Raw genomic sequence first — 24,857 nt, 5'->3', positions numbered from 1 at the left:
TTTTTTGACATTTTGATTTATACATCATCTGAAAGCTGCATAAACAAGCTTTCCATTGATGTATGGTTGTTAGGAAATGCCAATATTTGGCTGAGATACAACTATTTGAATCTGAAGGTGCAAAAAATCAAACAATTGAGAAAATCGCTTTTAAAGTTGTCCAAATGAAGTTCTCAGCACTGCATATTAATAATCAAAAATTAAGTTTTGATATATTTACGGTAGGAAATGTACAAAATATCTTCATGGAACATGATCTTTACTTAATATCCTAATGGTTTTTGGCATAAAAGAAAAATAGATAATTTTGTTCAACGATGTATTGTTGGCTATTGCTACAAATACATGTTACTACTTATGTTTTTGTGGTTCAGGGTCACATATGACAGTGTGAAAGTTATCCGCTGACAATGCCAAAGCGTGGTATTGTGGTATTTTATTTTTAACATAGCAATACCATGGTACTGTTATGGTACACATCCAAATGGCATTATCATGCACTTACAGAAATATCCTTATATTACCATGTTGTTTGCACATTTAAGCCAAACAATTAGTTTTTTTCACACCAGTAAACTTTAACTACCATTGAAATCTGTATCTAAAAGGCTCAGTGTGAAACAAAAGCATCGAGACAAAACTGACAGTGTGAACAAACAAAAAAAGAGATAAATATGAAATTTGTAGCCTATAAAACAAATATTTGAGTTGACCACATTAAACATGACTCACACGAGTGAAAAAGAATCTTTTTTTTTCTTAGTGTGGAGAATATTTTAATAATCTGAAAAAACCTTTTTCCCCTATAAAGGAACTTTTTGTGCATTGGAAAGTTTCAATAGATGGTAAAGATACTGTGGAACTAGTCTATTAATGTCAACAAAGAGAGAAAAGTATCATGATATTGTATCCCAAATGAAGAGAATAAATCAAAATGCCCCATTTCCAAACTATCTGCAGACCACAAAGTTTCTTGCTGGAATGAGTTCTGCTCTCATGTCCTGTGAGGGTTGAAGAATTCAGCAATTGTTTGTAAGTCATTGGGCAACATTTTCCCTAATGCAGCTGTAAACATGCAGAAACCTGCTGTGACTCAGACGAGCATGGCTCAGAGCTGCTGGAGGTTTTATATCTGTCAGTGAGTCACTCCTGGAGCTCCATTTTCCTGTTTCCAAACCTTGCCGCTCAACGCCGCATGAATCTGGAATATTAGAGGAATTTCTTTGTGTTCAAATGTTTCTGTTTCTATTTCACTGTGTGATCATTCTTGAGGGAAAAAAAGAAAATGTAGTTCTTCCAGTTTCTCATTCTCAGGGTTCTTCATATCTTTTGACTGGGTTTTAAGCTGTCCGACAAACTAGTTACACACACACACACACACACACACACACAGTCAGCAGAGGCGTAGCTGAGTGTTGTAAGTGAATCTGCTGCTATGTGAGTCACAGTGGAGTTAAACATCTGGTTCTGTTAAATCCACCGGATGTCATTCAGAGTTGAGTCACAGCATTCAAAATCTATTTCTATGTGCATAGAAAAAGTTAATAAAAATGTAACAGAATCAATTATTTAACGTGTCTTTGACATGTCAATTAATTAATGAATTTAATTTAATATAAAATGCCATTTACAGTACATTTATCGTGCAGATAATTTTATAATATTAATATTATCCACCTATTTTTTAACATAACAGCGGGCGCGGCCATGTTTAACTTGAATGAGCGAGACTTCCGGTGTCATTTGCTTCTAGTTATTTTACCTGTCCAAAAACAGTCCATTATATTGCTTGTTATTGCAAACTGGTAGCCTATTTGCTATCACATCATTTTAAAGTATTATTGTAATAATAAACGGTTTGTAGCGCAAATAGTTTTACTGTTAACTGCACTTTGTCATTCTTCTATTTACCTGTAGCGGTTAATGAAACGGAAGTCTCGCACATTTACAAATAGCTTACTTCCGCCTTGCAAAATATTATGTATGTATAATGTATTTAATGTATATAATATTGCGGATCATTTTTCTAATGAATTCGTTTGTATAAGCTCTTTTCACCATGTTTTCACAACTGTTCCATATTATTTATTGTAAAGAGTGCCTTACAAACACTGCAGTTACACAGCATGCCATATATTGATAGAATAGCCTGCATACAATGTTATTGTCTAAACGTTTTAAGGCTAAAAATGTTGAATATCAAATTTCAAGATTTTACTGCTAAGTGTCTCATCGTGAGAGGAAGCATCTGTAGCTGACAGGCCTCACTATCAGCTATTTGTTCATTTCAGGGTGGATTGATTTCATCCAAGATGTTCCACTAAGTGCTTTTGCTTCCCTCTGATAGATTAGCCTACATGCACAAACCCTTCTTCCCTCGCTTGAAACCCAAGAGCTAGTCTGGTCACATTCTAGTGTCAAATAAGGCTAATATTAGTGGTCTAAGCATTCTCTGTATGGGCCCTGAAAGGGAATATATATATAGAGAGAGAGAGAGAGAGAGAGAGAGAGAGCCAGGGATGAGATTTCTGATTAATAATTTTAAAAAGCACAAATTAATTTGAAAAAGATAGGAGCATTATGTCGAGCCTCTAGTGGCCAAAAATGAAACTATATATTACAAATCCACTAGATGGCGCGATTGATGTACACTTAACCAACCCAAAGCATAACAAGTGGAATCTGATTTTAATTAGCTTGCAACACACATGATATATAATTTGTATATTAATGAAAAGTATATTCCTAGTAGGCGTATATCCACTACTGTAGGCTATTCAAAGTCAGTTTTAATGTCATTTTATCTTCACAGCAAAAAATGTACAGCAGGGCTATTACATTATAGGCTAATAGTGTTCAGTCTTGAATATTTGGCTGGATCTTTGGGCTTTCTCCTTTTTCTTCAGTGTTTGCACATTTTTGGCTTAAGTAAGCAGATATGATGGGTAAAAATGCAGATATAAAAAAATTAAATAGCCTTAGTGCGAGGTATGACTAACAATGAACTGAATGAAAGAATGATGAACAATAAAATTTTAAAAGAAAATCACATTGGAAAAAAAAAAAAAATATATATATATATATATATATATATATATATATGGTTAGGCTATTTGATTGTTTTGTTTGTTTTGTTTTGTTCTTTACATTTTTTAGCCTACATATTTTTTGTAGCCTATGTATTGCATTAATTTGCATTTTATCAAGCACTGATCTGATCTGATCCATATTTAATCTAATTGAATCAGCAATAAACCATTTAACTCCAAATCCCAAACACCTCGAGGCTCTGGGGTCTTCCGCAATGAGACTGTGTGCGGGGGTGTGTGTGTGTGTGTGTGTGTGTGTGTGTGTGCGTGTGCGTGTGCGTGTGTCTATATGAGTGTGTTGCCATTTACGCCCTTTTTTAAACGATTTTGACCTTGATTTTCATAAAGCGGTTTATAAATATGAGTAGTTGCTATTTTCTGGACATATCAACTTTTTTTCTAACAAACATTAAAAATAATAAAATGACTTAAGGATGATTATGTATGCATAAGATACAGAAACTATTATAATGCATGACATCATTTTTTTTTCTAAAGTTGAATGAATTCAATTTTAAAACATTTTTCTTTGTTCAGTGGGCCTATTATTTTAGGTAGGCCTATTTAGTGGTTAGAGTTAATTAGCCTACTTGATCGCATTTAAGTCTGTGTAAACACACATTGTATTACATTTATTTCTTTAATTTAAAATAATGTTATAATTTGTAATCAGAATGCTGAGAAAATTCTTAAAGAACTGCATTTATTAAAGTAGTCTATTAATAGAAATGGAACAGAATCTGTAGTTCAGAAACATCCTAACTCGGAATTCTGTTTAAAAAGCATAGTAATTTCTCTTAGGAAATAGACTTTTTTTCTTCTTCTTTTTTTTTTTTTCTTTCAAATCTTAAGTCAAAAATTGAGATATGAAATTTCTGTAATATAGCAGAGCCATAATTGCTTAAAAATTCAGTGTGCTTGTTTCTCTTGCGAGACCTGGCAACCCTGATGTGTGTGTGTTTGGGCAGGGCTGCAGTGAAGCGCAGCTGATGTGTGTGATTCTCTGTCAGACGCGTTTGTATTTCGGTGGAAATCGGTGAGATATTTTGAGTTTATGATTTCATCCATTCGTGTTCATGACGGAACCGCTTTTATCTTTTATTCATTCGTGCAGACCGCAGAGATTTGCACCGGGACTGACATTATGCGCTCGGTAACCGGGTGATGCTGATGCTGACATCTTCCATCATCCATCTGCTTTAACGGGTATACTGCGCTCATTCGTGATTCATTCATCTCGTAGACGGGTTCAACATGTCCATGAAAGCAAAAAACGGCGAGGCGGTGAAGGTGGTGGTTCGGTGTCGCCCGCTCAACCGTAAAGAGGACTCGATGGGGTATGAGAATATCGTGCAGATGGATGTGAAACTGGGCCAGGTGGCCCTGCGGAACCCCAAGGCGGGTCTGGGAGAGCTGCTCAAGACCTTCACGTTCGACGCGGTTTACGACGCGTGTTCCAAACAGAGCGACCTGTACGACGAGACGGTGCGGCCGCTCATCGACTCGGTTCTGCGCGGCTTCAACGGCACCATCTTCGCGTACGGACAAACGGGAACCGGGAAGACGTACACCATGCAAGGCCAGTGGCTTGATGCCGAGCGCCGCGGCATCATCCCAAACTCGTTTGAGCACATCTTTACGCACATCTCACGCTCTCAGAACCAGCAGTATCTGGTCCGGGCCTCTTATTTGGAGATCTACCAGGAGGAGATCCGAGACCTGCTCACCAAAGACCACAGCAAGAAGCTGGAGCTGAAGGAGAGCGCTGACTCAGGGGTCTACATCAAAGATCTGTCCTCCTTCGTCACCAAGAACGTGAAGGAGATCGAGCATGTGATGAACGTGGGGAACCAGACCAGATCGGTGGGTTTTACCAATATGAACGAGCACAGCTCGAGGTCTCATGCTATCTTTATCATCACGGTGGAGTGCAGCCAGCTTGGGCCGGATGGACAGAACCATATTCGCGTTGGCAAACTCAACTTGGTGGATCTGGCGGGCAGCGAGCGACAAACCAAGACTGGCGTCCAAGGAGAACGTCTGAAGGAGGCCACCAAGATCAACCTGTCCCTCTCTGCTCTGGGAAATGTAATCTCTGCGCTGGTGGATGGGCGAAGTTCTCACGTTCCCTACCGTGACTCTAAACTCACGCGGTTGCTGCAGGACTCATTGGGCGGGAACGCCAAGACCATCATGGTGGCCACGTTGGGACCGGCCTCCTACAATTACGAGGAGACCCTGACCACCTTGCGTTACGCCAACCGTGCCAAGAACATCAAGAACAAGCCTCGTGTCAACGAAGACCCCAAAGACGCCCTCCTGAGGGAGTTCCAGGAGGAGATTGCCCGGCTGAAAGCGCAGCTGGATAAACGCGGAATGCTCACCAAGAGGAAGAGGAGGAGCAGGAGACTGAGAAAGATCGGAGATGGTGGCGAGGTTGAAGAGGGAGAGGAGGATGATGTTGAAGATGAGGAGGAGGAGGAGGAAAGCGTGGAGAAGGAGGCGCAGGAGTACATGAAGGAGCAGCAGGAGAAGCTGCAGAGAGAGAAGGAGGCCATCAGAGACGATCATTCTCTGGTGGCGGAGGAGAAACAGAGACTCCTGGAGGAGAAAGAGAGGATGATGAGGCATCTGAAGAAGGAGCAGGAGGCCACAGAACTCCTCACAGCCAAGTATAAGGTGAGTAAGATTGTGTGTGTTGTGTTTATGGTTGTTTCGAGTTCCATTGATGTGTGTGTGTAGAATGAGTTTATGAAATTTGAAACTTTAAATGATTGAAAGAACTATGAAAAAGTTCTTTATATACAATTTTTTTTTGTAAATATAAATATAGATGCACATACATATGGAAACACAGTACAATCAAAATCAATATAAAAAACTTAAAATGCACAAAATCGTAGAAAATACGCAGTATGGAAAAGATGAACATTTCATGCAGTGGAAATGTGGGCTGTTCGAAATGTCATTTTTGTAAGGTCCATTGTGTTTTAGTTATTCCATCTTCCATTGCCATCAGTTAGAATCAGGCCACCAGTCTGTCCCAGTCAGAGTTGTGCTGCTTATCGATGAAACGACAGCGAATCAAAAGAGGTCGACACTCTCTGTGTGTCAAAGCAGAGCTCAGGATTCATGTGAGTTTCCATGTGTTTGATCTCAGCTGTCACATCACAGCGTAACCATGACGACAGAGCCAATTCCTCCACTGCACAGTTCAACACAAGCGACTGTTGATCTTCTGAGGATGACAATACTATGCGTAATCCTTTCATGTCTAAACAAGACAGTAGCTGCTTTATTCAGAACCGTTTGCTTTTTTATTCCCATTGATGCTGTCAGGTCATAGAGAAATGTATTTAATAACGGGGTGCAGACCTTCAGCTGTGTGTGCGAGAGCTAATAGACTCAATCACAGACGGCTGATGGTGGACGACATTCTGCTGTGGTCAGCCAATCACGTGCTCTCGTTGTTTCTCGGTCATCATTAAGCCAATCAAAAGACAGTAGGCAGGCAGAGATTCTTTACACTGTCTGGGGTAAAAGCATTGATTACAGTTAACATGCTAACACTAGTGATGGTCTGATGTATGTCAGGGTTATTATCATTAACTAAAACTAAAACCATAAAAATATATATTTTTAATAATACATACACCATTTTTAAATTCTTTTAATAAAACTATTTTATATTGTATTTTTTTAAATAAACATTAATTGAAATAAAAAACGTATTAATTTCATCTGGTTTCCAAGGCAACGTTTTAAAGTTTCATTTAGTTTAATTTAAGTACTAAAATAACTAAAACTAAAAACTAAAACTTAAAGCTATATAGACATTAAAAAACCAACTAAAACTAAAAATAGACAAACCCACAACAAAATGACTAAAAATGTAATTAAAATTAAAATGAAAAACAATTAAAATTAAAACAGAAAACATTAAAATACGATTATAAAAATATAAATAACAATTATATAATGATAATAAAAATAATATTTAAAAATGAATAATAAAAATTATAAAACTTAACAAAAATAAAAAGCTGTATAGACATTTAAAAAACAAAAACTATAAAAATGACCAACTGAATCACTAAAACTTGAACTAAAATTGACATAGAAAATATAAAAATATGATTGACTAAAAAAAAATATACAAAAAATGTAAACTTAAAAGCTGTATAAACATTAAAAAATATAAAAATGACAAAAACAACTAAACCTTTAAAATGGAAACAAAAACGGAAGAAAAAAAAAGAAAAAAACTATAATAGTACATTAATCCTAAAATAAGCCTGTGTGCTCTCTGTAATAGTCATGTGATCTGGTAAGGCATGACATCATGTCTTGACGTGTACTGAGAGTATGTGACAGTAAAGCAGACTGCTGGAAGTAGCTCTTCATTCTCATACGAGAGGCGTTTGCTGAGGTTCTGGCCAGATGCAGGATGAGAGAGGGGCTTCAGATTTATAAATAACTCTAATTATTGGTGGGTCATTTCCTGACAGGTGATGATTCATCACGACCTCATCCTGTTCCCTGCGATGTGAGCCAATCACATCACTTGATCTCAAACAATAACAGCAACACAGGAAATATATCACTGCACATCTGATTACAAACACAACGGCTGTGTTCACAATCACATACTACTCACTGTATTCTGTATACTATGTATATTTGCGTATGGACAGTGTATGTGCTGCACACATAGTATGAGCAGAGGTGGGTAGTAACGAGTTACATTTACTTCGTTACATTTACTTGAGTAAATTTTTTGGGTAACTAATACTTTTAGAGTATATTTAAAAATGGGTACTTTTACTCTTACTCAAGTAAATTTTTAGTGAAAAAAATGTATTTTTACTTCGTTACTGTGGGCGACGCTCCTCGTTACTTTATCTTAATGCATTAAAAATCCTTCAATTTATTCCAAGCGTGCCTTCTACTTTTTTTTTTCTGGGCAATGAGCGATGCCCGTTCGCGAATGATTCTTTCTTTTGAGTCAATTCTGTTCTAAGGCTTGTTCAGACCAGTTGGCAGACCAGTGAATCGGTTCGCGAATCAGTTTGAATGATTCGTTCACTTCCCTGACTCGCGCGCTGAGTCGCCTGAAGCGGTTCTCACTCAGAGTTGTAACATCAAAGAGCGTTGAAGACGTGGCTTTGGATCTACAGTCAGTTGAAAGCAAATCTGCAAAGGCTATTGCTAGCTATGAAGATCTTTATTAGACGAACACCACGTGTGCTGTCGGTTCCACAGGTATAGATTCGATTACAGTACAGAATACCATGACATTACCAGTTTGTTGTACATGTACCTTCTATACAATGTATAATTTATTCATTAAATAAGCTGTCACAGAGTATAAAATAAACACCCGCCAAACCCGCGTTAGTTCCAGGAGGAATGCCTTGCCAAGACACAATTAATATTGATATTTTCACAATATTTACGCTTGCAGAAATAAAGGCTACATTTGTTTACATTTTGCAGAACAGACGGAAGAAGTGCGTTTGTTTCGTTATGTTCAGATGTTCTGTAGCGGTCATGTGAGGAGTTTTCACTCTTCTCCGTGTCAGAGGTTATATACATTTATAATACGTAATTAAACTTTAAAATATTATTTAATTTAACTCAGTGATGCAAATCAGAATTTGTATCAACTGTTACTCCAGTTTTCAGAGTCATATGATCCTTCAGAAATCATTCAAATGTATTGATTTATTACCAGTGTTGAAAAAAAAAACGAAAACAAAAAAACAGCATATGCTGGTATGGTATGTTTTGAAGCTGGGATGCTGGTTTGTGCTGGTCATGTGCTGGTCTTGAGCTGGTTGGTGCTCAAACCAGCATCCCATGCTTCAAAACATACCATACCAGCATATGCTGGTTTTTTCAACAGGAAACAGTTTTGCTGCTTAATATTTTTTGGAACCTGTGACATTTTGTTCAGGATTCTTTTATGAATAGAAAGCTAAAAAAAGAACAGCATTGATAATAAATCAGGCTGATAAAAATTCTGATTTGCATCACTGAAATAAATTACATTTAAAAAAAAAAAAAACATTAAAAGTATTTTGAACAGCTGTGTGTGTGTGTGTGTGTGTGTGTGTGTATAAAAATTATCTAAATATCTATATATCTAAATAAAAATAGACTATATTCAGTATATGATCCAAAGTAACTAGTAACTAACTACTTGAGTAGTTTTTTTATCTGATACTTTTTTACTCTTACTCAAGTAACTATTCAGACTATTACTTCTACTTTTACTTGAGTAAATATTTCTTCAAGTACTTTTACTTTTACTTGAGTACAGTTTTCCGGTACTCTACCCACCTCTGAGTATGAGTAGTATGGTGTGGTTCCAAACTTAGCTCGTGACTCAGTTTTTGCCCCAGATTCGTTGTGCTGCTGCAGTGAATTGAATGTTTAATTGTGAATCCCCGACGCTCATGTGCCTGTTTTACCTGTGGAACAGACTAAACCACTTCACACACACGCTTGGCCTTTAATGTCTGTTTACACAACTCTCTTAGTTTAATTATAGTTTTATTTAAAGAAAGGACGTGGGGGCGAGACAGACAAACAGACAGACAGGAAGAGACATAATTATATAGTGTCTTTTGGATTTGTTTGTGTTTGTGTGACTGTGTTTGGAGTATAACACTGTATAATACTACTAGTATAATCATACTGTTTTTACAGTGTGTAGAATGTATACTGCCAATCACGTAGAATGTAAGTGTTGCTATTGTTAACAAAACTATTAAAAATCATTTTCATTAGTCAAATAAACCTGAAATGAAGTTTAATATAAATACTGGATGGAAAACTTTAGCTAAACTGATGCTAACTGAAATAAATTATCTAAAGTACTAAAATTACTAAAACTAAAAAGTGGAAATAAAGATAATATATAAAATAGTAAAACTAATAAAAATGACAAAAACACGTTACAAAATTACTAGGACTTATATTAAAACTAATGTTAAAAAGAAAACTGAAAATATAAAAAATTAAAACTCATTCAAAATATTAATAAATGCTATAACATTATAAATACTGATCAATTAATATTGCATATTTGTATAATGCAATTTATAGGTAATTTGAAGTATACTAAAATTGCTCAAATTAATACATTAAAAAAAAACTAACAGTAAAGATTAAATAAAATAAATGAAAGCTAAACAGAAATATTTAAAAAATAAAAAAAATGACAAAAGCACAAGATTACTAAAAGGTATATTGAAATTAATATTAAAATGAAACCTAATTCAAAATAATAATAAGTACTACAACATTATATAAGTAATACTGAAATAACACTGATTTATATGTATTTTTGTATGCGTGGAATCCCCAGATGATGGATTAAAAATGCAAAACAACTGAACGCCACTTGCTGAATTAAACATTCAACATAGTTGTTTCACAGTATATTGTTATATAATGAATGCTAGTATTCAGTTCCAAACATAGCCTGAGCGTGCTGACAATAAACTCAGTCATTGGCCTTCTCCCAGCATGCTTTGCTGAAATATTGATGTGTCAGCGTCTATGTGCCGGTGGGCGGAGCTTCCGTTCGGCACTTCTGGCCAATGAATTCCTCAGCAGTGTGAATAGATAATGAGCCAGACTGGTCCTGAGCTCTGTTGCCATGGTGACGGGAGTGTGGGGGGTCTGGATGGAAAGGTCTCTGTTAAACGAGCGCATCTTCACTGCTGAGTGTGTGTGTGTGTGTGTGTGTGATGACGGAGCGTCCTGCTGACTCTTCCCCGGAGGCCCGCGTCTATTTTAAACCATCTCTCTGTTTCTCTCTCTATTCTGTATCTTTTTTCCATCACTACTGTAACAGTATACTGTTTATACAAGTCAAAATATTACTCAAGCCTCAAGACATGAGTGTGTAAAGGGTTTAGCACTCTTTTAATTACATTTAACATTTTTATATATTTTTAAAATATATTTTTATATTTATACTCATTTTATAATTTTATATAAATTGTTTATGTACTAACATTATTACTTTGATACTAACAAAAGGAAATTCAAGTTAAATAGACATAAATAATAATAATAGTAATAAATAAATAAACTAAAAAATGACCAAGACTAAAATCTAAAATGAAAACTAAAAATATAAAAAAAATTAATGCAAAATATTAAATACTTCTTTTTAAGACCTGGGTGTGTAAAGGGTTTTTCACCATTTTATTTAATTTTTTAATTTTTATTTTGTGAATTAAATGTATTATTCAAAGTTATCAAAGTTAATTAGAAATATTTAAAATAAAATTTAAAAATGATAAAAGCACATAAAATGAGCAAAACTAAAATAAAACAATTAAAACAAAAATACATAAAAAGCTAATTCAAAATATGAATTACTTCTGTCTGAGTGTCTACAGGGTTTAGCATCATTCTATTTTATTTAGCACCACATTTCTTTTAATTTTTAATTTTTTGTGAATGAAATGTATTATCATTTAATTGTACTGACATTACTAAAACTAAAAGTTAATTAGAAATGTTTAGAAAAAAAAAGACAAAACACAAATAACAAAAAGTCTAAAAGTAAAATGATAAATAAAATATTTAAAAATCTCATTCAAAATATGAATTACTAACATTTTATTATATAATATAATTTATTTATTTTTATTTTTTTGTTGGAAAGAAAAAAATTGTAGCAGGCCATGTAAAACTGCTTCAGGACCAGTTAGGTGCATTGGGGCAAATGTTACACCTAATTAATATTCATAACCATGATGATAAGATTATAATATATGTGTGTGTATTATATGTTTTTTTCTATTTTAATTGTTTCTGCTGGTCATACTGCAAGATAAAGATTGCGCTAGTCTAAGTAAAACTGACCAGTTACGTCACCTAATTAATATTCATGACCATGCAGATAAGGTTTGTAATGGTCTCCGCCCCTCTGCTTGGCTGTACATTAACCCGAGAAGGTTTTAGTTTCATCCCATGGGACAAAAAGCCCATTCTGTCCATCTTTCCATGTCTCTGCGCTATCTCTCCTCCCTTTCCCTCCGTTCCAGGCCCGTGATCACAGAGAGAGATGGACTGTGTGTGTAAATCAGAGGGACGTGTGCTGTGGAGTCTGATGGGTCCTGACAGGGTGTTTTGGATGTTATGAGCTGGTCTGATGGGCCGTGCGGGTCAGCTGTAGTTCTGGGCTCAGGCTTTGTTCTTGTTTCTGTTGTGGCTCTTTGACAATAATCTTTGTGTGTTGCTAAAGCCGTGAGCTGCTGTCGTCCACAAAGAGAGCTCTGTGTGTCGAGTGGGGGAGGAGATTCACAGAGCTGATTTCCATCATGCCTTCCAAAAGCTCGTTCACACTCACAGCCATTTGTAGCAAGAAAGAAACCAGAAGTCGTCTGTTTTCAAAGAGAGTTGGTGATTTCAGGCCACTCAAGTGACGGCAATATTTGTGCAGTATCACACCGGAAAGCCCCGCCCACAATCCAATCTCATTGGTTCAAAGTTCCACTGCACTTAAATATATTTTTAGATATTATATAATACTACTGTTTAATTTGGGGTCAGTAAGAGTTTGTTCTTCAAATAAATGAGTATTTTAATTATATTTATTAATTGTTGATTATAGAAAAGTTAAATATAAATATTTTTTAAAAAGCAAAAACTAAAAAAATGGCAAAAGGACATTAAAAATAAAATAAAAAATATAAAAAAAATATATATATGAATTACATTTATTTTATATTATATTATATATAAATGTATAACTTAATAAAAATACATTTCATTATATTTTCTTGAGTTTTTTTATATATATATTTGTAAATTGCATGTATTATAACTGTTCTGGCACCAAAAAGCAAAAGAAAAAAAGACAAAAGCACATAATAGAATGACTAAAACTTAAAATGATTAAAAAAAATTTAACAAACTGATTCAAAATATTAATAACTTCCATTTGAGACCTGAGTGTCTAAAGGGTTTAGCACCATTTTATTTCATTTTCATTCATTATTTTTTCTGTATTAAATTGTGCCATATTTTAACTGGTTTGGTCCCAAAATTACAAAAAAAAGTAGTTAAATAGAAATATTAAAAAAAAAAAAAAAAACTAAAATGAAAAAATAAATAAATAAATAAAAATATTAATTACTTCTGTTTGGGTTCTTATATCTGCTGAAGGGTTTTGCACTTTTTTTCTTTTTTTGTGAATTGCATTTATTATATTTGAATTGTTTTGGTATCAACATTAGTAACGTTGAAAAAAGTTTAAAAAAAAATTAAAAACTAAAAAATGACAAACTTTTGAACAGTAGAGTATATAAAATGGGAAAAAGAATGTCTGTAGTCATTATAATTAGATTTATATAAAAGCAGCTGAAGTGAATTGATATATCCTAATAAGTGTGACCTCCACATGTGATCCGCTGCTGATGTTGATGGTTTCTTGTGGTTGCCAGGCGATGGAGAGCAAGCTGCTGGTTGGTGGGAAGAACATTATTGATCACACTAATGAGCAACAGAAGATGCTTGAACTGAAAAGACACGAGATTGCAGAACAGGTAACACACACTGTTTTAATGTTTGCAATTACTGGTCACACAAAACACAACGCACTCCACCTTCAGCATCCATATGTGCTCGTGTACATCACATAACTGAGTGTGTGCATCTGTGTGTGTCTGCAGACACGCAGAGAGAGAGAAATACAGCAGCAAGTGTTGGCTCAGGATGAGGAGACACTAGAACTCAGAGAAACGTTCTCCTCACTGCAACAGGAAGTGGAAGCAAAGACCAAGAAACTCAAAAAGGTGAGAAACACACACACACACAGACACACACCTGGAGAGAGGTGAAGCGTGGTGATGGCGTCACATTCAGAGGTTGCTAATGAAGAGAAGGTCCTTGTTTTGGGACCAGTGGTTCCCAATATTAAGATAATTCTGAGATGCTTCATCTCATTTGATAATTCTTTCTTTTTATTTGGAACTTTATGTATGCAAAGCAAAATATTAATAACAAATATCCCATATTGTATTTTCACAATCCACCGTGTTGATTTATCGCTCACAGGTGTAAAAAATCTAATCTAAACTGCTTTTCCTCAGAGATAAATAGCTAATGGAGTATAACTGGTATATATACGGGGTAATATGATTATTTTAGTATCACTGAGATACTATTATAGTTTTTATTATATTGTTTATTTTTGTTATTTTTACTTTTTATATATTTTTTAAATTATTTTTGTATTTTTTAATTTCAGTCAAAGCTTTAGTATTTTTTTTTATTATTATTATTTTTAAATATGTGTATATAGTTTTTCATTAATTTTATGTCATTTTTACTTTATATTATTTTAGTACATCAAGATAAACTAGATAAAAATAGGAAATGTTGACAACTAGCTAAAATAAAATAAGTTTAAGTGTTAAGTGTACTGTGTGTGTGTGTGTGTGTGTGTGTGTGTTTCTTGAGCAGCAAATAATCATATTAGAATGATTTCTGAAGGATCATGTGACACTGAAGACTAGAGCAAAGATGCTAAAAATTCATCTTTGATCACAGAAATAAATTATATTTGACAATACATTCACTTAGAAAACACTCATTTTAAATAATATTATATATATTTTATAATATAATATTTTAAGTAATATTTCTATAATAATATTTTTATTTTTACTGTATTTTTAATAAAATAAATTCTGCCTTGATGAGCATAAGAGACGTATTATAAAAATATTAAATCTGACCATTGTCAAACCTCAGACTCATTTGAATGAGACTTTAGCAAACACTGAACAGACTGACAACAAATAAGTGTAACAGCTCTGAGTTCGCTAACTCCTGTTCCTCTTGCTCCCACCTTAATTCTGGACCTTTGACCTTTGACCCCTGGATCACCCCTGACCCTGACCCTGACCCCACTCCCTGTGAAAATAAAACACCTTTTATCAGTACAAGAAGGTTAGTTTGTTCTACACTTGCTCGGTTGCTGACTATTAGAAGCTAAGAGGCTAATGCTAAATACTAGCCTTGGCATTAAAGCATTATGAAAAGCACAAATGCTTGCACAGCAACTAATTCTAGCCAGCCTGCTTTAATCTTCATGCTACCGCTGGCATGCTAACCACCAAAACCCTCCTCCTGAAGTTCTGATGACTTCAGAGATTCATTCTCAATAGCAGACAGGCCAAACAGAGTTCCACCATTCCCACATTAATCTGCACGCCACTTCCTGTCAGAACACATCACTTCCTGTTGGGTTCTGAGCGTGGAATAACTGCTGTGATGTTCCGATGAAACACAGTCAGATGCCTGAAAGTCCTTCCTGACCTTCACCTTTAACCCCTGCTGACCTTTCACACTAACACTGACTGAGTGACTGCATGAGAGTGATGATGGATGGATGAAAATGAAAGATGGATGGATGGATGGATGGATGGATAATGATTATGAAAGATGGATAAATGAGTGATGATGATGAAGGAAGGATGGATGGATAGATAGAGGATTATGATGAAGATGAAGGATGGATGGATGATTATGAAAGATGGATAAATGAGTGATGACGGAGGATGGATGGATGATGATAAAGGATGGATGGGTAGACCGATGAAGAAAATGGATGGATAGATGACAATGATGATGGATGGATGGATGGATGGATGGATGATGATGATGAAGGATGGATGGATAAAGAAGATGGATGGATGAAGAGGATGGATGGATGGATGGATGGATGGATGATGATTATGAAGGATGGATGAATGAGTGATGATTGTGGATGATGGATGGATGATGATGAAGGGTGGATGGATAGATGGATAATAGATGAAGAAGATGAAGGATGAATGGATAGATAGATAGAGGATTATGATGGATGGATGGATGGATGAAGATGAAAGATGGATGGATGGTGAAGGGAGGATGGATGGATGGATGGATGATGATAAAGGATGGATGGGTAGACAGATGAAGAAAATGGATGGATGGATGGATAGATGACAATGATGAAAGATGGATGGATGGATGGATGATGAAGGATGGATGGATGGATAAAGAAGATGGATGGATGATGATTATGAAGGATGGATGAATGAGTGATGATGATGGATGATGATGATGATGAAGGGTGGATGGATGGATAGATGGATAATAGATGCAGATGAAGGATGGATGATGGATGGATGGATGATGAAGGATGAATGAATGATGGATGGATGAAGAAATGAAGGATGGATGAACGAGTGATGATGATGGATGGATGACGATGATGAAGGATAGATGGATGGATGGATAGATGGATAATAGATGAAGATGAAGGATGGATGGATGATGAAGGATGAATGGATGAAGAAATGAAGGATGGATGGATAGATAAAGATGAAGGATTGATGGATAATGATTATGAAAGATGGATGAATAAGTGATGATGATGAAGGTTAGATGGATGGATGGATAGATGAATATGAAGGATGGATGATGGATGAGTGGATGGATGGATGGATGGATAGATGAATGATGATTATGAAGGATGGATGTTGGATGGATGGATGATGAGTAAAGAAGATGAAGGATGATGGATGGATAGATGGATGATAGATGAAGGATGGGTGGATGGATGATGATGATGAAGGATGGGTGGATGGATGATGATGAAGGATGAAGATAAAGGATGGACAGATGATAATTAAGATAATGGGTGGGTGGGTGGGTGGGTGGATGATGATGATCACACATTCTTTCTTTCTTTCTTTCTCTCTCTCTGTGTGTGTGTGTGTGTGCAGCTGTATGCGAAGCTTCAGTCTCTCAAGGCTGACATTCAGGATGTGAATGATGAGCACGTGAGGAGCCGGCAGGAGCTGGAGCAAACACAGAATGAACTGACCAGAGAACTCAAATTCAAGTGAGACTGAGATCATTTACTTTATCTGTGCATCGTTTTACCAATGCTGACGTTTAAGAACAATCACACAGCTGCATGAATGTCGGCAGTGTCCACAGCTAATGTGTCTGTGTCTCTGCAGATATCTGATTATAGAGAACTTTATACCTCCTGAAGAGAAGAATAAAATCATGAACAGACTTCAGTTTGACGCTGAGGAAGACCAGTGGAAGTTTCAGCCTCTCGTTCCAGCAGAGAAGTGAGTGAACCTCCATCTACACATGTGATGCATCAGATACTAATGCTTTATATTTACCACATAAATATATGTTTTCCACATTTTAGAATAATAGAAAAGTCATCAAAATGATTGACTAGCATTATAGAAGCACAATAGAAACATGTTTTTAGTTTTGTTTGTAGTTTTGTAACAAAATGTATATTTTTAGAACCTTTAGAACAAAAGTTCTTTTGTTGCTGGGAAACATAAATACCATGGTACTTCTGTGGTACTTCACAGAATACCATGGTATTATACCACAGTACACCATGATTATTTATTATCGTTAACTAAAACCGTAAAAAAAAAATTCATTAATGCAAATAATATAAATGTTAACTGAAATAAAATATTTAAAAAACTTAAACTTATTTTATTTTTAGCTTGTTTTCATGGCAATATTTCTCATTTACATCTAGTCTATGTATTAAAATAATTACAACAAAAATTTAATGAAAAAAAGACATGTTTTAAAAACAAACAAAATTACTAAAACTTTAACTAAAATTAAAATCAGAAAATATAAAAATAGTATCTAAGTAAAAATAGTAACAAAAACTATAATACTATTTCTACGATACTAAACTGACCTGACATTGTGATTGAGTGTTGTTCTGAGCAGAACAGCGCAGATACTGATAGTGAAGCTGATGTTTTGCTCTGTGTTCTGTTCACGCAGTAAATTCACGCAGATGAAGAGAAGACCCACCTCCGCTGTGGGATACAAGCGACCAATCAGCCAGTACGCCAGGGTTGCCATAGCGATGGGAGCTCATTCCAGATACAGGGTAGGTTTATGGAGAGAGAGATGGAAGTGTAGGAAGAAAAAGTGGAACGTGGCCAGAGGATGTCAAATCAAATAGTTCATGATCTGGTCTGTGTGATTATGTACAATGTGATCCTGGACCTGGACCACAAAACCAATCTTAAGTGTCAATTTTTCGAAATTTAGATTTATGCATCATCTGAAAGCTGAATAAATAAGTGTTCCATTGATGTATGGTTTGTTAGGATCTGACAATATTTGGCTGAGATACAACTATTTGAAAATCTGGAATCTGAGGGTGCAAAAAAAGAAAAAATATTGAGAAAATCACCTTTAAAGTTGTCCAAATGAAGTTCTTAGCAATGCATATTACTAATAAAAAATGAAGTTTTGATATATTTACGGTAATAAATTTACAAAATATCTTCATGGAACATGATCTTTAATTAATATTCTAATGATTTTTTGGCATAAAAGAAAAATTTATAATTTTGACCCATACAGTAAATTTTTGCTATTGCTAAAAATATACCCCAGCGACTTAAGACTGGTTTTGTGGTCCAGGGTCACATATATGTTGAGAATGTTATTTATAAATAGTAATTAAGAAAATGATTTTTTGCAGTGTGCAGTTTTATATAGTTGTGCTTGTGTCTTCTGTCCCTCGTGTCCCTCCGTAGGCAGAGAATATAATGGTTCTGGAACTGGACATGACTCCCCCTGTTGTGTTTCAACTGGACCTCCAGAGGTCTGGATCAGAGGTGGAACCGTCCCGAGACGTTTTGTTGGACAACACCAGTTACAGAGAGAAATCAGCGGCCGGACGGGTCAGAAAATCTCAGTCATGGTTAGTAAATGTAGTAAAAATTATATACTACATGTATATAATCAATTTTTTAAATAAATATATATACTGTTTATAAAAAATTGTATTTGAATATGTAAAAAAATATATAATTCTTTAAATGAATATATTTAAATAATTTAATGTAATAATTTAATTATAATTAATAAAATATATATATATATAAAAAATATGGAAGAGGTGTTAGTGAGGCCAGCAGGGGGTGCTCACCCTGTGGTCTGTGTGGGTCCTAACGCCCCAGTATAGTGACGGGGACACTATACTGTAAAAAAGCACCGTCCTTCAGATGAGACGTTAAACCAAGGTCCTGACTCTCTGTGGTCATTAAAAATCCCAGGATGTCCTTCGAAAAAGAGTAGGGGTGTAACCCCGGCATCCTGGCCAAATTTGCCTATGACCATCATGGCCTCCTAATCATCCCCATACACTGATTGGCTTCATCACTCTGTCTCCTCTCCAACTATAAGCTGCTGTGTGGTGGGCATTCTGGCACAATATGGCTGCCGTTGCATCATCCAGGTGGATGCTGCACACTGGTGGTGGATGAGGAGATCCCCTCCCTTCACAATGTAAAGCGCTTTGAGTACCCGGAAAGGCGCTATATAAATGTAACGAATTATATATATATATACATACAGTGGGTATGGAAAGTATTAAGACCCCCTTAAATTTTTCACTCTTTGTTATATTGCAGCCATTTGCTAAAATCATTTGTTCATTTTTTTCCCTCATTAATGTACACACAGCACCCCATATTGACAGAAAAACACAGAATTGTTGACATTTTTGCAGATTTATTAAAAAAGAAAAACTGAAATATCACATGGTCCTAAGTATTCAGACCCTTTGCTGTGACACTCATATATTTAACTCAGGTGCTGTCCATTTCTTCTGATCATCCTTGAGATGGTTCTACACCTTCATTTGAGTCCAGCTGTGTTTGATTATACTGATTGGACTTGATTAGGAAAGCCACACACCTGTCTATATAAGACCTTACAGCTCACAGTGCATGTCAGAGCAAATGAGAATCATGAGGTCAAAGGAACTGCCTGAAGAGCTCAGAGACAGAATTGTGGCAAGGCACAGATCTGGCCAAGGTTACAAAAACATTTCTGCTGCACTTAAGGTTCCTAAGAGCACAGTGGCCTCCATAATCCTTAAATGGAAGACGTTTGGGACGACCAGAACCCTTCCTAGAGCTGGCCGTCCGGCCAAACTGAGCTATCGGGGTAGAAGAGCCTTGGTGAGAGAGGTAAAGAAGAACCCAAAGATCACTGTGGCTGAGCTCCAGAGATGCAGTCGGGAGATGGGAGAAAGTTGTAGAAAGTCAACCATCACTGCAGCCCTCCACCAGTCGGGGCTTTATGGCAGAGTGGCCCGACGGAAGCCTCTCCTCAGTGCAAGACACATGAAAGCCTGCATGGAGTTTGCTAAAAAACACCTGAAGGACTCCAAGATGGTGAGAAATAAGATTCTCTGGTCTGATGAGACCAAGATATAACTTTTTGGCCTTAATTCTAAGCGGTATGTGTGGAGAAAACCAGGCACTGCTCATCACCTGTCCAATACAGTCCCAACAGTGAAGCATGGTGGTGGCAGCATCATGCTGTGGGGGTGTTTTTCAGCTGCAGGGACAGGACGACTGGTTGCAATCGAGGGAAAGATGAATGCGGCCAAGTACAGGGATATCCTGGACGAAAACCTTCTCCAGAGTGCTCAGGACCTCAGACTGGGCCGAAGGTTTACCTTCCAACAAGATTTGGATTAACGAAGGAGTGGCTTCACAACAACTCCGTGACTGTTCTTGAATGGCCCAGCCAGAGCCCTGACTTAAACCCAATTGAGCATCTCTGGAGAGACCTAAAAATGGCTGTCCACCTACGTTTACCATCCAACCTGACAGAACTGGAGAGGATCTGCATGGAGGAATGGCAGAGGATCCCCAAATCCAGGTGTGAAAAACTTGTTGCATCTTTCCCAAAAAGACTCATGGCTGTATTAGATCAAAAGGGTGCTTCTACTAAATACTGAGCAAAGGGTCTGAATACTTAGGACCATGTGATATTTCAGTTTTTCTTTTTTAATAAATCTGCAAAAATTCTGTGTTTTTCTGTCAATATGGGGTGCTGTGTGTACATTGAGAAAAAAAAAAAGAACTTAAATGATTTTAGCAAATGGCTGCAATATAACAAAGAGTGAAAAATTTAAGGGGGTCTGAATACTTTCCGTACCCACTGTATACATGCATACAAAAACTATATATAATTTAATTAATAATAAACATTATTAATGTATATAGATGAATTATTGAATATTATATTTTTAAATAAACATTTAATTACACACACAAAAACATACAGTATCTACTATATATACAATTATATTTTAATATAAAAATGTATAATTCTTGAAATTAAATACATTTAAATATAGTTTAATAATAAAATTAGAAAATATAAAAACTTTATTTACATTATAATTATATGTTAATAAAATATTTAATTGTTAAAAAATTATTTATAATATTTAATATAATTAAATATAACTTCATAAAGTAATTTGGGTCTTTTCTTAAATGATTTGTGTGTATGATTAGATTAAATTGGGATTATAGTGTGATATGGTCCATATGGTAATCCAAGATTAACTCATAATCTCTATAACATAGTGCTCATGTACATAGTTGAATCAGATTTCTCAGAATATGTATGTGTGTATTTCTCATACTACTATACAATGCAGTGTGCCTGAATTAATCTCCCATTTCCAGTGGAATTGCAATTTAAATCTATTTCTTGACTCCTAATTTGATTGGACTGCCAAAATAAAGACATTTTGACTAAAAATTGTATTAAAAAATAAAACAAAAACGCTTTGATGCTGCTACTAGCTGCATTAAACATGAACTTAATAAGACCGCAGTGTTGCATAATTCACTTTAAATTACTCCAAACTATTTTAAACAATAGTAGCACATTCGGGCATTTATACTAGGTCATCTAGGTATTCTTTGCATACTACATCTACTCCAAAACTGCTGTTGGTTCCAAGATAATAACATTACATGTGTTTGCAGGTGTCAGTCTCAGCAAGTCATTTCCTCCTCAAGCTCCACCCTCTCTCTGGCATCCTCAGGGTCCCACAGCTTGCCACACCCACAGAACATCACCATGGCAACAGCCCTGGAATGAGACTTGGAATTACCATATCCCCGCCCCCGTAAGGGATAAACAAAAGTCAATCAATCCTACATAGACCAAGGACGACGGGGAGACGAACCGTCCGTCATTATTAACCAAGACTGGAGCGATCAAACCTTCAACCAGATGAAAACCTGCCCGCGATCTGATGAAGCAGGACAAACCGTAAACGCGGGACTAGACCCACCAACTCATCAGGACCAATGAAACGATCAATATTAGTAACGTGATTCGCCCTTTCTCTCTCTCTTGCTCTCTGCTCCTCAGGACAGTGGAGACACTTTAATAACTGCCATCAACAGCACTGAATAACACCGCCTCACCTGACACCTGAGGCTCGTTAAGCTAGTTATTTTCATTCATTTTGCTGCTTCCAAAACCGTCGGTCAACCTCAGTGTGTTTGTACTGACCTGCACTGGTCTGATCCAGGAGTAGAGCCACACACACCTCGAATGATGGAAGCCAAACGGATGGGGCTTTGTGATCGCTCACCCTGAGCTTTCAAGACGAGAGCTGAGCAAAAGGGACGTCTCTCTTTCTATCTGCATGTCTTACTGTACGTGTGTGTCTTTGTGATTCTGATCAGGGTTCTGGACGGGAGGTGGGCGGCTGATTGGCTGGAGGAAGGATCGACAGGGTTCCCACGGGCTCATGGAAAACCTGGAAATGTCAGGGAATGCCATTGGTTTTCCAGGCCTGGAAAAGTCATGGAAGTTAATAGAATGTTAGTTGTGGAGATGTAATTTATGCAGTTTTAAAATATAAATATACACATAATATAAATGTAAACATTAAAACAGAATTGAAAAAAAAAAAAAAGTATTATAAAACAATGACAACAGCGGACATTGTGTGTGTATGTGTATATATATATGTATATATGTGTATATATATATATATATATATATATATATATATATATGTGTGTGTATGTATGTATGTATGTATGTGTATATATATATATATATATATATACCAAAGTTTGGGGTCAATAAGTTTGTTTTTCACAAGGCTGCATTTATTTGATCAAAAATACAGTAAAAGTGGTAGTATTATGACATATTACTACACTTTAAATTAACTGTTTTAAAGAACCATTTATTATTATTATCAACGTTAAAAACAGTTGTGCTGCTTCATATTTTTGTGGAAACCACAATGCTTTTTTTCAGAGTTCTTTAACTACTTAATTCAAAATAACAGCATTTATTTGATATAGATTTTTTCTTTTACATTATAAATGTCTTTACTGTCACGTTTGATCAATGTAATGCATCCTTGCTGAATGAATATATATATATATATATATGTGTGTGTGTGTGTGTGTAGGTTAAAAGGTGTGGGAACCCTGGCTCTAGAAGGATTTCTGTTCTACAATAGGCTGTATAGAGAGATCAGAGCATGTACTATATGAGCTGGGCTTTGCTTGGACCTTTAAACCACTGCACTAACCTAAAGCAATGAGATGGAATAGACAAAAACATTCATACACACACATATGCCTTGCTTGCTTGATTTCCTCAAAGCAGCAGCCATGCTCTCCAGCCGGAAGCCCCTCTCCTGTAATTATGAACATTTGTGGAGTGTCGTTGTGTACAGGAGATCAGCGTGTTCACGTGTGTCAGACCTGTGTGTTATTGGATCATGAGCTGCTCTCACTGGATGGAATTAAAGGAGCAGTTCTCTGGCAAAAGATGATTGTTTGTGAAAGTTTCTCTTGCATCAGTGGGTCTGATTTCAAGGCCTGTTCACACGAAGAACAATAACTGTAAAGATAACTTTAATGACTATATTGGCTCCAAACGTGCTCCAAAGTTCCGATATAGGCTACATCAAATGATTTGCGAACCCACTGTGAAGTCCCGATCTGAATCAAATTATTCATGATATGCACTCCGAAGTCCCAATCTGAATCAATTGATTCGCAAATCCGCTCCGATCGAAGTCCCAATCTAAATCAAATGATTTGTGATTCGAGCTCGGAAGATTTGATCTGAATCAAAAGATTTACGATCCTGCTTAGTTCCAATCTGAATGAAATGATTAGTGATACACACTCAAAGTTCCGATCTGAATCAAATTATTCATGATATGCACTCCGAAGTCCAGATCCAAATTAAATTATTCGCAGTGCAGCTCTGAAGTCCTGATCTGAATAATGATTCACGAACCCGCTCCAAAGGTCCCATCTAAATCAAATGATTCATGAACCCCCTCCAAAGTTTCGATCTAAATCAAATGATTCGGGATACGTGCGCTTTGAAGTCCCGAGCTGAATTAAAAGGTTCACGATACGCGACCTGATTGGAGCGCTTCGAAACAGTGAATCATTTTTCGATGCAATGGTTTAGGAGTTCTGGCTAGGAGTTCGAAAAGCTCCGTTTCATCCATCACTACATGCTTTTTAAAACCATTACAAGCGATGTAGAGACCCAAAAATGAATGCTCTTTTGAACTGGTTTTTGCAAGCGAATTGCTTGAACTTGAGTCACAAGTTTAAATCAATCGGAGTGGTTCTAGCATAGTTGACTCATTTGAATCAGTTTGTCTGTTTCTCCGCTTTTCGAGCCTTAAGCAGTGTTTACACAACACTGTCGCTTGCTAGTTTTATGAGATTAACTAAAATAAGAGACAGAAGTATGATGTTTACAAACAAAATATCCATTCCGAAGACTGCTTTCCACATCGAGGACATTCAACACATTCAGGTGAGCTAACGATTGAAAACTCTCCATTAATATGATGAGCTGCAC

The 24,857-nt window shown here is 36.1% G+C and overlaps 1 protein-coding gene across 2 annotated transcripts; it reads left to right on the top strand.

Moving 5' to 3' along the window:
* The first annotated feature begins 4,034 nt into the window (after positions 1-4,034).
* LOC131527616 (kinesin-like protein KIF3C) lies at positions 4,035-22,962 on the top strand. Of its 2 annotated transcripts, XM_058756835.1 has the most exons (9): positions 4,035-4,125; positions 4,204-5,768; positions 13,559-13,660; positions 13,787-13,909; positions 16,892-17,010; positions 17,132-17,248; positions 17,949-18,057; positions 18,716-18,882; positions 21,980-22,962. In XM_058756835.1, the coding sequence occupies exons 2-9, from the start codon at positions 4,344-4,346 to the stop codon at positions 22,092-22,094; spliced, it is 2,277 nt and encodes a 758-aa protein (XP_058612818.1). In that variant the 5' UTR covers positions 4,035-4,125; positions 4,204-4,343; the 3' UTR covers positions 22,095-22,962. The 2 variants fall into 2 exon arrangements, with proteins under 2 accessions (XP_058612818.1, XP_058612817.1); XM_058756834.1 differs by having other exon boundaries at positions 4,049-5,768.
* Positions 22,963-24,857: the final 1,895 nt, after the last annotated feature.

Source organism: Onychostoma macrolepis, chromosome 20 (genome assembly GCF_012432095.1).
Source record: "Onychostoma macrolepis isolate SWU-2019 chromosome 20, ASM1243209v1, whole genome shotgun sequence".
Classification (NCBI taxonomy): domain Eukaryota; kingdom Metazoa; phylum Chordata; class Actinopteri; order Cypriniformes; family Cyprinidae; genus Onychostoma; species Onychostoma macrolepis.
This window is presented reverse-complemented; position numbering and strand designations above follow the sequence as displayed.